Here is an 11,948-nt window from a genome sequence, read left to right as displayed (position 1 = left end):
GGCCTAACTCATTCATACCCCTAACTAACAAGCAGTGTTATGGTTTAGTTGATGTGTTTTGGTGATTCTTAAATAGGGATGGAAATTTTTCCCGTAAAACCAAGGCCCCGCCTTGCCTTGCCCTAAATGAGGTGAGGTTTTGCCGATCTTAAACAAGGACGAGGCGGGTACGGGGAAAATATTTTTGCCTTGAACTAGGGACAGAGCGAGGATGGGCTTTGCATATAATTCCATGAATCTGTCTCGAATTTGATGGTAATTAGTAAAATATGCCTATGTTTAATATTAATTTTTAAAATATCTTTTTCCTTAAATTCTTAAAATCATAGGGTCTCGTAATTCCATTTCTAAAATATCTCAAAATTGCCATTATCCAATTCCTAAAATACTTCCAAATTCCTATAATACTATTTCTAAAATATTTTCAAATTAGATATATTTTTAGGTGGTTGCCTCAGGGTGGTAAGAATTCCCTATCCCTGATGGGGAGTGTGTGCCCACCCCGAACCCACCCACCACCAAGGATGGGGGCGAGAATGGGGTAGAGTATTTTGGGGATAGGGAGGGGTGTCCTACCTTGAACCTGCCCCATTGCCATTCTTATTTTTAAAGATTGAATGATTTGGGTGGCAATTCGTGTTCCAATGTTGTATCAAGGTAGGGGCATTCGGATATATGGGTCAACACAAACATAGCACAATTAATTAATTACCCAAACAACTTATAGAATCCATTCAATCTCATATTCGCCTACCATAATAGTATTTCAATTAAATTTACATACATAATCTAATACTTGAAACTTTTTTCTCAAAAAAAAAAAAAAACTTGAAACTTCAGTCATAAACAAATTATTTTTGAATTAAATGGATCAATCCAAAATTGACACATTTATTAGTCGTGTTAAATGGATTATATGATTTAAACATGAATATAATTAATGAGTCAATCCAACCCATTTGATGAGGGGTAATTTGGCCCGACCTATTAGCATGTGGACACGTAGAACGACCTGATGACTGGATTCGCTAACTTAAGCATCGGAGTGCCCACACCGGGTAAAGCACCCCAGGTCCTCTGGTCGTGTTCTCTTGCAGTTTGACCGGCCACATAAGCAGATCGATGTCTGAACTGCCATCCAGCTAGGAGCAATCAGATCATGCACCATCACCATTAAATATGTAGTGTTCAAATCATGTCCACATGTTGTATCAAATATTGCCATCCATAATCAGTACGGTAACCCAATGGATTGTTTAGGTTTTTTGTCCCATAGCCTGCATTGGTATTTGCAGCTTAGATAACTTGCTAGGTGTTTCAAATTCAACAAATTGGTTCACAAAAATAGGGGTCTGGAATTGGAATTGATTCCAACTATTTAATTAGGTGGAATTCCAATCCCGTTCCCATTCCTGGTGGAATGACATTCTCTCACATTCCCTCTCCCTCCCTTGAGAATGAATATCCATTCCAACTAATTCTAATTTCCATTATAATTCCTATCTAATTCCAATTCCAATTCCGATTTCAACTATAAGTATAAACCAAACGGACCCTCATAGTATTAGGGCCGGTACGTAGGATTGTCGCCCGATCGCATGCATGGCATCGCTACTCGCTAGAGCGTGAAAATTGTTGAGTGTTGCACTGTTGTCTAAGTATAATCCGGATTCAGAATATCATTAACCTCTTGACGTGCTCATCTTGACACGTGTCTATTTCCTCTAACGGTGTTTGTTATTCTCAAGAATCAATCAAAAGACAAAAAGCTTATATCCATCCCTTTATCTGTACGGTTAAGATTACTTAAGGCGCACAATGATTTCCCATCACCTGCAGTCTGTCCACGAGCCACATTGATTCACGAGCGAAGAGTGTGTGAACTGTAGGGCTATATCCGTCATTATTGATTTCGTGGGGACCAGATGGACACGTGTGCAACCATTATTAATCATGATTTCCCTCCCTCACCTTTTTATTTTTATTTAATTACTTTATTCTAACAATAATTAACTTCGTTACTACCTCAAATCTCATCTCATGTCTCTCACGTCGTCGGAGGCTCCACGGTCGGTGACGTGAGTCCAAAGTCGTCAAGTCCGGACTCCGGATCTTCTCCTCTCCTAATTTGTATTGTATTTTTTCCAATATACGGTGGGGTAGTGCTGTGAGTTCGGTATGAGGTACGGTGGGAGCAAATCCGGATTCAATAAAACACACCTTTGATTTTCCCTAAAATTTAAATTTAATTCTATTTAAAAAATAAATAGTTAACGGGGGACAGAGCCACCGTTATTAACTTGACGCGGCAAAATGTTACGTATTCTAGACACGAAATGTGGACAGCCAATTTTTTTGATAGGTAAGTAGACAGCCAAAATTTTCCCCTTATATATTGTAAGCTCTTCGACGTTGCTCCGATTCCGAACCGTGGGGTGTGTAGTGACAACCTCTCCCAAGTAGAGAGAGAGAGTTGTTTGTCTTGCCAGCGCTGTCCAAACCAACGACGACTACATTCCTTCGCGGGAAATAACATGAACTAGAATCTTGGATATAAAAGGCTCCCATCTTCTATCAAAATCGAACTAAACCCAAAGGTTGAGAGGAATGGATCTCACAGCTTCTGGAGGTCCTTCAATTGAGAAAGATAGAGATCAGGTGGTTTCGGCTACTTCAGGGAGCTAGGGTTAATTAATCGAAGACCCCTAAAAAGCTCAACATTTCTTTGAAAGGTTATCGTCTACTTCAGCATTTGTCGATCAGAGCTAGGGTTAATCAATCGAAGACCGCCAAAGCTCAACATTTCTTTGAAAGGTTAAGTGTTCATTAATTTGATTTGATTTATTTCTGTTTTTTCCATCTGATACTGAGTATCCGATGATTCTCGCTAGGGTTTACAACTTCTTCCGTTTTTCCTATTACTTGTTTTTCGAGCTTACACCTCTGGTTTTGGTCTTTGTATTTGCAGCAACTGATTCCTCGTTCTTTTTTACATTTTTCGGTGGAGAAAAAGAATTTATCTGAAAAATAAATAAGGCCGAAGTTGCTTAATCATGTAGTTTCTTTTTTCTTTTAACTCTTTCATTTTTTTTTCGATCTGAAAACACGATCGATTCCAAAGAGCACTCGTGCTGCATTTGGATCGCCTATTTTCTTTGTTTAGGATATGCATCTGGCTTAAATCAGTTCATTGTGATGTCATTTCCGTAAACTCTTCTTGTTTTATTTTTATTTTTTTTTTCCAATTTTCCATGCTTTCTCTTTGCTTGCTCACAATCTAGTGGTGTTTAGCACTTCAGCTCTCTCAAAGCTTTTAGTTTTTATTTAATTTTCAGAAATTCTAGCTAAAACTACTTTTAATTATAATTCATCTACTAGTTTCTAGAGAAAGATTTCAGATATTTTTCAGTTCTTCTTGAAACCCTAAGACTGCAACTCCATCTCCAACCTTTTCTGAGACCTTCATGTTCTATTTATCTTTATCGTTTTTCTTTTAATCTAAAAGGAACAAAAAGAAAGGATTTCTTGTTCCAACGTGGTTGTTCGTTCGTTGTATAGTTACTTCGTTTATTTATTACTTTGTTTCACCTGTTATTGAATGCAACTTACCTTCTGTATAGGTGCGCATCAGTAACCATGGAAGCAAGTCTGTGTGAACTGCAAGAAAATGCAGCTTTGAACTGCACAGTACTCTCTCTCTCTCTCTCTCGCTCGCTCGCTCGCTCGCGTGCTAGTTAGAGAAAATCTCCTTTTTTGTTGATTTGTTAATTTTGTACTTTAATTAAAGAGTAGAATGAAACACGCGTCTTCTATTAGTGCGTTAGATAAGAATGCGTAATGGAGATTTGATCTTCTTTCTTAGTTCTTGATTAATATATACATGAAGTCATGAAGCTTACGACGTCGTTGTCATAACGTATATTCTCTGTGTGAAGCGGACAGAGAGAGATAGGCGCTGCTCTAACGACAGTGGTGGTGCTATTTTGTCTTTCCGCAGGACATCGAGTGCCTGAAAAGGCATAACCATCTCCAGTCCATCGACGCACAAAGCACTTCTTTGGCCAGACATGTACGACCTTCTCCGGATTGTCACCGCCCGTGCAACGGTAACAAAGATCTCCTTTGTTTTGATTCTATCTTATTTTTCCTGTCTGAAACATTTCCTTCTCTTTAATTAAATGAGATCTTTTTTACGAAAATTTTCAGAGGAAATCGAAGTGGGTTCATTTTATGAAATTGACCATACACAGCTACCACCCAGATCGCCAATCCAACTTAAATCAATTCGCGTAGTCCTGGTACGAGTATGATCAGTGTAGTATGTTAGCTTAACTACTACTTTTTTCCCCATTGGCCATTCTCGATAACTATATAAACTTTTGGGGTGTGATTTCTCAGGTAACAGAGAAGACCGAGCTCAATATATCAGTGAGGTTTCCAAGCATTCTCTCTCTCCGTACGTACTTCAGCGAGGTCTCAACACATGCAATTGTTCGTCTTGATGGAAAAGAAGAACCAGCACTAGATGAACAGTTCGTCATGGGAATCAAACTCGCCAGAAAAGTTCTGACAAGATCAATTCCGTTTCTTGAGTTGGCAAAACAAAAGGCAGTGCAGAGCTTCTGGTTGTTGCCGCCTAAAGAGACGGAAACATCCCATTCCCTCGTCAACCAGAGATCAAATGATGACGATCCTGCGTTGAAGGGTCTATGCTGGTCAGAGCTAAAATGTGCTGGGTCGTTGCACTGGGGGGTGCGCAGGCGAGTGACCTTTATCGGACGCCACAGAGAGAAGTACTTGCATCTTTCGTTGTCGACTGAACCCAAAGAAGAGGAGCAGAAAGCAGAAACCACAACAAGGCAGACTGAAGAGGAGCAAAATGAAGAAACCACAACAAGGGAGACTGAAGAGGAGCCCAAAGCCATGCAAACCGAGACAAAGAGGAAATATAGAAAGAGAAAGAATGAGGGTTCGAGTGGGGATTGGAAATCGAAAGTAGCAACGAAACGTGGTATCAATAACCAACGAATGACGCAGGTGTCGAAGGACAGATGGTCGGCTGAGAGGTGAGTTTGTCTTTTTCTGAAAGAAGGTGAGTTTGTCTTGATTAGCTAATAATCAAATAAAAAAAAATAATATAGTTAGTAATAAATGACAAGTTATTAATTCGATCTCCCCTTATTTATTTTCTAAGGTACAAGCGTGGAGAGGAGAAGATGTTGGAGATTATGAAAGCCAAAGGGGCAGTTTCGAGCAAGCCTATGCTCCGACCAGAACTGAGACAGGAGGCTAGAAAGTACATCGGGGATACAGGGCTACTGGACCACCTCTTGAAGCATATGGCGGGGAAGGTGGCGCCCGGTGGGACCGAGCGGTTCCGTAGGCGACACAACGCAGACGGTGCAATGGAGTACTGGCTGGAGAGCGCGGACCTGGTAAACATTCGGAGGGAGGCGGGCGTCACTGATCCTTACTGGACGCCGCCGCCTGGGTGGAAACCGGGTGACAACCCTTCTCAGGATCCCGTCTGTGCCAGGGAGATGAAACTGCTCAAGGAAGACATGGCTAACATTAAAAGGTGAGTCTTAATTAATACTCCATTAGGTACTAATTAAGCAAGAGCTGAAAGACGGAACCGTAACTATTGCTTGCTTCCCGTTGTTGCACGAATGTAACAGAGATGTGCAGAAGTTGTTGTCAGAGAAGCAGGAGAGTATGGAAGCTAATGCTACTAAGGTAATTGATGAAACGAACGAGACTCCACGGTCTTCTAGTAACGATTCGAAGCTAAATAGGACCCAAGTTAATGTAATTGATGAAGCGACTGATACACCAAGGACTTATCGTAACAATTCCAAGTTAGAATCGGCTACCTTAGTTGCGGTGCAGGTATATTTGCAATTTTTTGGTAATGTATTTTGCATGTTTTTTCGGACCTTTTGAATCCCTCTGTTTTGAAGACTTGTATCCTCCTTGATCTTATGATCTTCATTAAAGTTATTTTGCTTGTTTCAACACTAGACATTTTTGGTGTTTTGGACAGGAAATGTATAAGGCATTGATAAAGAGGAAAGCGCAACTCGAGCAACAATTCCACCAAATTTCAAATGCGCTGAACGAGATGCAGGTCTTGAAATTGAACCATAACGTTTCTTTTCCATTTTTTTCTAAATGTTTGTATTATTATTAGTTCAGTTCTTTTTTTCCTATTATTATTATTATTATACGTTGTTGTAGCATCGCAATAATAGCTTCTTTTTATCTTTAAGAAGATATACTTTTTAGCAAAAAAAAAAAAGAAAAAAGAAAAACCATTTTATTTTTATCATTTTTTGATTAAGGAAAAGAGTAAAGTTAAAACAGATGTGCGCTCTCCTTTTGGATACAAATATCATTAACTTTTGATTCATCTCGTACGTGAAAATCATTACTCATCCACTAATACAAGTAATTGGTGGTTTTGGGTGCACGATTTGCATGTATATGTCAAGGTACAGCCACCCGCATTGCCTCCTGCTCATTATAATTTCGTAACTTGAAGCAGAAACATATTAGATGCCACGTGAATTTGAGATTTTTTTTCTGTTTTTTTGGCGTACGATAACAAATATATATGCGTAAAAAACGTAGCTAAGAAACATGTGATGAACTGATTATGGCCTTATGGATGGAACTGCGTCTGGATGCAGGAGGAGATAGGGAAGCTTACGACGACGGTGGTAACGGAAGAATCAGCGTCAGGAGAAGCGGCAATGACAGTGGCTGTTGCAGAGGAGAAAAAGGTTACAGAGATGGAACAAGTAAAAAGAGGAAGAGGAGGAGGAGGAGGAGGAGGGGAACAAGAGACAACTATAGCAAGTGCGTCTGTCTCTGTCTCTGCCACTAGAGCAGCAGCGGCAGTAATAGCAGGAGAAGGAAAAGAAGAGAAGATACGGAGGCTAAGGAGTGGGTTCAGGATATGCAAGCCACAGGGGACATTTCTTTGGCCAAACATGGGTGGTGGCAGCGGCAGCGGTACAGAAGCAGCAGCAGCAGCAGGGGGGAGTAACATGTTGTTCCCTCAATCCCAGGTGGTTGTTCAGGTGGAGGATGTTCTCATGGTCCCCACACCTCCTTCTGCCTCTTCTGCCACGTCAGCACCCCGCCTGTGCTCTCCTCACCCTCATCCCCCTGCACCACCACCACTAGCACCGCCACCGTCTTACTCACATGGGGGAGCTGCAGCTTCTCCCGTCCGGCCATTGGCGGAGAGACGCGCCGTGACCGTTACCCTCTCGCCCGTAGTCATGCCAGAACCCACCACTTGCCAGCAGGAGGACACCAACGTAACTAGCCTCCACCTCTATCAAGTACGTACGTAAAACGTGTATTTGCTGATTATTGTTGGTTGATAATTACTTGATATAGATTTCTATGTATCTGATCTGATGATGGACTAAATGACCAAAGTGTCCTCCATTATTCATGGAAGCAGAATGAGAGGGGTGGCAGCAGTAGTATCTCTAGCACATCGATGAAAAGGACGACGGACGTGATCCACTACCAACACCAGCAACAGAGACAAAGCAGTTATACATCAATGGGCACATGGCTGGCCCTGGCCACACCAAGCCCTTCTTCTCTGGTAGAAGTAGATGATAATGGTCCATACCCATACCCATATCGGGGTTAACTTTATTTTTTTACGTGCGATGTCCTTGCATGTGCGTGCCAATCTTGTCCAGCCCGTCCATGTTGGCTTGTGTTGACGATGGAGTTAGTATTTGTATTTTGTACAGCAATATTTGTGAGAGGCCCTAGCCTAGCCTAATATACATCTCATACACACACAGTAGTATAAAAGGGGAGAAAGAGAGGTACAGTACTGTGGCCTGCTTTTGAATTTTGATACTGCTCCTTATCGACGATTTATAAATAATAACAGAGATAAAAATACGATTACCTTTATTCTATTTGCATGGAATTGATAGTATAGTGTATATATGTTAGAGCCCCCTTAGGCCCTGTTTGGCATCGTTCCTACCTATTTCTGTTCTTAGAGAAATTCCTGTTCCGGAACAGGAATCCTGTTTCTTATTCCTGAAAAATATATGACTGTCTTGTTTGGCAAATTGTTCTTAAAAACATATTTTTGTTTTACAAAAATAGAAATGATGTTTGTATAGCCATATTATCTCTTATGATTAATTCTTCATATCAATATACATACAAAAAATCATAATAGTAGTTACAAATCTATTAGGCACTTCTCTTTTAAATTCAACAAATTTAAACTAGATGATGCAATTGCTCAATAACATAGAGCTGAAACACTTCTTATAAAAGAGTAACATCCAATGAACAATAGAATGATAAAGCTTGGGACTCTTCTTAGAATCTTAAATTCTACAATATAGGAAAACTAAAACATTAATTTCCAAGATTCAATTGTAGAAAACATGGATATTAGCTACCAAATTCCAAGATTCATGAATGGAACCACTATTTCTAGATTACTACTTTAGGGAACAAACTAAAATGAAAAATTTTCTTTTGGATTAGGAATGGAAGCGAACTAATTAATTACAACATATTCAAGTCATTAGATTATTTATTTCAGCCAACAAATGATCAGAAAACAAAACATAGGGTTTATCTTTTGGAAAGGGGATTGGCTAAGACAGTTGAATAAAGGAGATTGACCTAACCTGCATAAAAATAAAATTAAACGTTAGAGAAGGGGGAGAAAAGAGGAACAAGGAGGTTGAACTCTATTTGTGTGACGATTTGCCGGAAGAAGAAGAGAAGTTATGGCGTTTTTCAGTGCATTGATTGCTATTTTCAGGCTGAACTATGGTTCAAACTCTTCAAATGGCAACGGTTCAAGTCAATGAATCCACAAGCAAAGAAGAAGAAAGTTCTGGCCAACTACTCTTTCTTGGTTGATGGACTGTACGGCAACGGAATGAGGAAGAAAAGAGATAACTGACAAGGGATTTTTGTGTCCAACGTTTCTTTTATTTGAGCAAATTTACATTAACATCCCTCTTTACACTTCAGAAATACCCACATGTAGACATGTTCATGGGTCGGGCCGGGCTTTTGCTCTTCATTAACAGAAAATTTTCAGGCCTAAGCCCAAGCCTGGCTCGACCTGACCAACGGGCCTACAACTTGGGCCTTAGCCTGACCCTCATAAAAAGCCCGAAGCCGAGGCCTGAGCCCGAAACCCGACCTGGGAGCCTAAGCACTAGTGCCTGAGTTCGTTGGTGATTGAGTTTGCCTCTGAGAGTGAGAGAATGGTGCCTTAGTTCGTCAGTTCCTAGGAGTCTGAGAATGAGAATGAAAACTGAGAAAGTGAGAAGATAGAAGATGAAAACGGTGCTGGTCGAAGAGAGAGAGAGAGAGAGCTCACCGTCAGAGAGAGGGAGACGACCTAGTTCTAGTAGCGCTGATCGTCGGTGCCCTGAGTTCGCAGAGTGAAAACAGTGCGCCTGGGTTTGTCGGTTCTGAGAGTTTGAGAGTGAAAAACTGAGGATGAGAAGAAAAGTGAGAAGAATTTAGGGTTAGGGTTAGGCGGTTTAGGAATTTAGGGTTTAAACTATATAAAAATTGGGCCAGGTTGGGCTTTTTTGACAAATCCCAAACCCGGACCAAAAAAAATCAAGCCAGGCTTTTAGGCCCAAGGTCAGGCCCGCGGGCTAAAACTCATGTTCAAGTCCGTCCGAGGACTGGGCCGGCCCGTCAGGCTACCTGGCCCATGAATAGGTCTACCTACATGTGTTCGTTTTTTAAGTTAGCGTTGTGGGAATACACAGTTCTGCAGGACGTGTTCTTTTGGAGTGACAGTTTTGTCACTCTAAAAAAATACACTCCTGACAACTTGTTCTTGTTCTAGAACACGATATTTCTTTTGACAAAATGCATCCAAACGTATTTTTGATCCATGAGAACATTCGGAATGCAAAAAACATTCCCCTGGAACGAACAGGGCCTTAATTTGCTTCCCATTTCTGTGTAGTGCTTTTTTCTACCGTACCTTACCTAGCTAGGGATGAAACCAAAAGGACCATCGTAGCAGGAGTATGGAATATCCTGGTAATAGTTACTAGTTAGGTGCATAATTAGAATTCAGCTTGTTCAAGACAAAGCCGTTCGAGCAGCCCTTACAGCCCTACTTATGAAGATATATTCCCAATGCAAGATTGTAAAAAACAGTCGTAACAATATGGGCACGGGCTTGCCCTGATGGAAGCCGATCTCGCATTAGTTCTAGTTGAGCGAGTGGGGTACATAATTAGATAAAGTGACATGAGAAGATGCTGATGACGAAGTGCTTAACATAGTTGTGGGATGAGCAGAAATTATCACTTTTATTGGGGAGAATGCAATCAATCAAGAAGATACCGTTATGCTTTTACGAGGAGAGCAACAGTTGTAAATTGGTTTGGATCAAAACAACCAACGGGGATTTTAAAGTTAGTTTGGTGTATAAGGAAATAATGAACGGGGTGTCCTCATCTTCCTCATCAGCTTTAAATCAGACTTGGAGAAGCTGTGAGTGTGAGCCTTAAAAGGCCTACCACCGAGTAAGAGTGTCAATGGACCGATTTTGGATTGGACCCAGTCCAGTCCAAAATCAATTTGGATGGATTGGATGAACCAATAAAATATATTGGATTGGACCAATTCGATTCAAAATATTTATTAGATTGGATTGGACCTGATTCATCCATAACAAATTTATATTGAATTGGGTTGGATTCAGCCAATATTTGGTCCATTGATATAAGATAAGAATATATGTGTCAATGGACCGGGTTTAGGTTTAAACCAATCTAAATCAAAACGAACTTGAACAGATTGGATGGTCCAGACATTGAATTGAACTGATCTAAATTAGTCCAAAACATTCATTGGATTGGATTGGATCTGGTCCATTTATAATGGACTTGCATTGGACTGGATCGGGTTGGACCAAATCCGGTCCAATTGACACCCCTGCCACCGAGAGTGCAGCTCTTTGCGTGGCGCTGTACATCTAGCTGGAACGTTACCACTTTGTACCCGTTTTTCTGCCGGAGAAAGAACGTGGATCCCAGTTGTCCGTTTTGTGAGATGTAGGAGGAATCAACAGAACATTTATTTCTTAAATGTGATTTTTTGGTGAGAGTGTGGAAATTAAAGAATAAAAAGAAAACAAATTAACTATCTTATGATAATGAGAGTGAGAATAAAATAATGCAAATGAAATTGTATTTCTTGTATATCTGGACCAGAACCTCTTGAATACAAGCTAGTTCCCTAGTGGAAGTGGAAGCGTTGGCTTTCTTGCAAGGCCTACAATTAGCAGCTCACTTTTGATTACAAAGAATTTTCCTTGAAGGAGATTCGTTACAAGTAACACAGTCCCTGTCACAAGATATAAAGGGTTTCAAGATTTTATTGTAACTTTTGTTATATTTTATGTAAACTATAAATTTCATACTGTATATAAGATATAAAGGATTCGATTATGATACGAAAAAGATAGGATATTGGAAAAATAATTAATCAATAAATTGAAATCATAAACGTGATAGCAAATCAAGTGTCATTTATCAAAATTTATGGATGAATTTTGATTGATCAAAACTCTTTCCATATCATATTTTTCCCGTATCATAGATTTTGGTGTATTATGGATAACTATAAGTCTCCAAGTTGTTATATTATGGATAATTATATATATCAAAGTAGTATAATCAGGTCTAAGACCCTATTGTCCCAATTAAAAAATGATTGGTTCGGTTCTAGGTCTGGGTCTGATTTTATATAGAACTAATTCCGACCCTTTTGCACCCTGACCCGAACCAAAACCGACGCATTGACAGTTCTGGCCTAATTGACATCCTCAAATCCAAACTGAAATTTTTCTCACTATCTTCTGTATATCCAACTACATAGCTCTCGACGTAATATCACCTGCA

General features: G+C 40.1%; 1 protein-coding gene across 1 annotated transcript; it reads left to right on the top strand.

Moving 5' to 3' along the window:
* Positions 1 to 2,607: 2,607 nt before the first annotated feature.
* LOC104610524 (protein DYAD-like) lies at positions 2,608 to 8,968 on the top strand. The gene is made up of 9 exons (XM_010277189.1): positions 2,608 to 2,658; positions 3,998 to 4,106; positions 4,207 to 4,298; positions 4,399 to 5,066; positions 5,195 to 5,578; positions 5,679 to 5,889; positions 6,044 to 6,127; positions 6,690 to 7,349; positions 8,825 to 8,968. Exons 1-9 carry the CDS (start codon positions 2,608 to 2,610, stop codon positions 8,966 to 8,968), a joined length of 2,403 nt encoding a protein of 800 aa, XP_010275491.1.
* Positions 8,969 to 11,948: the final 2,980 nt, after the last annotated feature.

The sequence above is a fragment of the Nelumbo nucifera genome, chromosome 1 (assembly GCF_055504915.1).
Source record: "Nelumbo nucifera cultivar China Antique chromosome 1, China Antique-T2T, whole genome shotgun sequence".
In the NCBI taxonomy this organism is placed as follows: Eukaryota; Viridiplantae; Streptophyta; class Magnoliopsida; order Proteales; family Nelumbonaceae; genus Nelumbo; species Nelumbo nucifera.
The sequence above is the reverse complement of the archived record's forward strand: the minus strand, read 5'-3'. Positions and strand labels throughout refer to the sequence as shown.

What these genes read in the sequence shown, in the direction of transcription:
- LOC104610524 (XM_010277189.1), top strand. Translation starts at nt 2,608, where the DNA reads ATGGATCTCACAGCTTCTGGAGGTCCTTCAATTGAGAAAGATAGAGAT. An exon ending in TTGAGAAAGATAGAGATCAG is followed by an intron (nt 2,659 to 3,997) that starts GTGGTTTCGGCT and finishes GTCTTTCCGCAG; the next exon opens with GACATCGAGTGCCTGAAAAG. An exon ending in CTAGCCTCCACCTCTATCAA is followed by an intron (nt 7,350 to 8,824) that starts GTACGTACGTAA and finishes TGCTATTTTCAG; the next exon opens with GCTGAACTATGGTTCAAACT.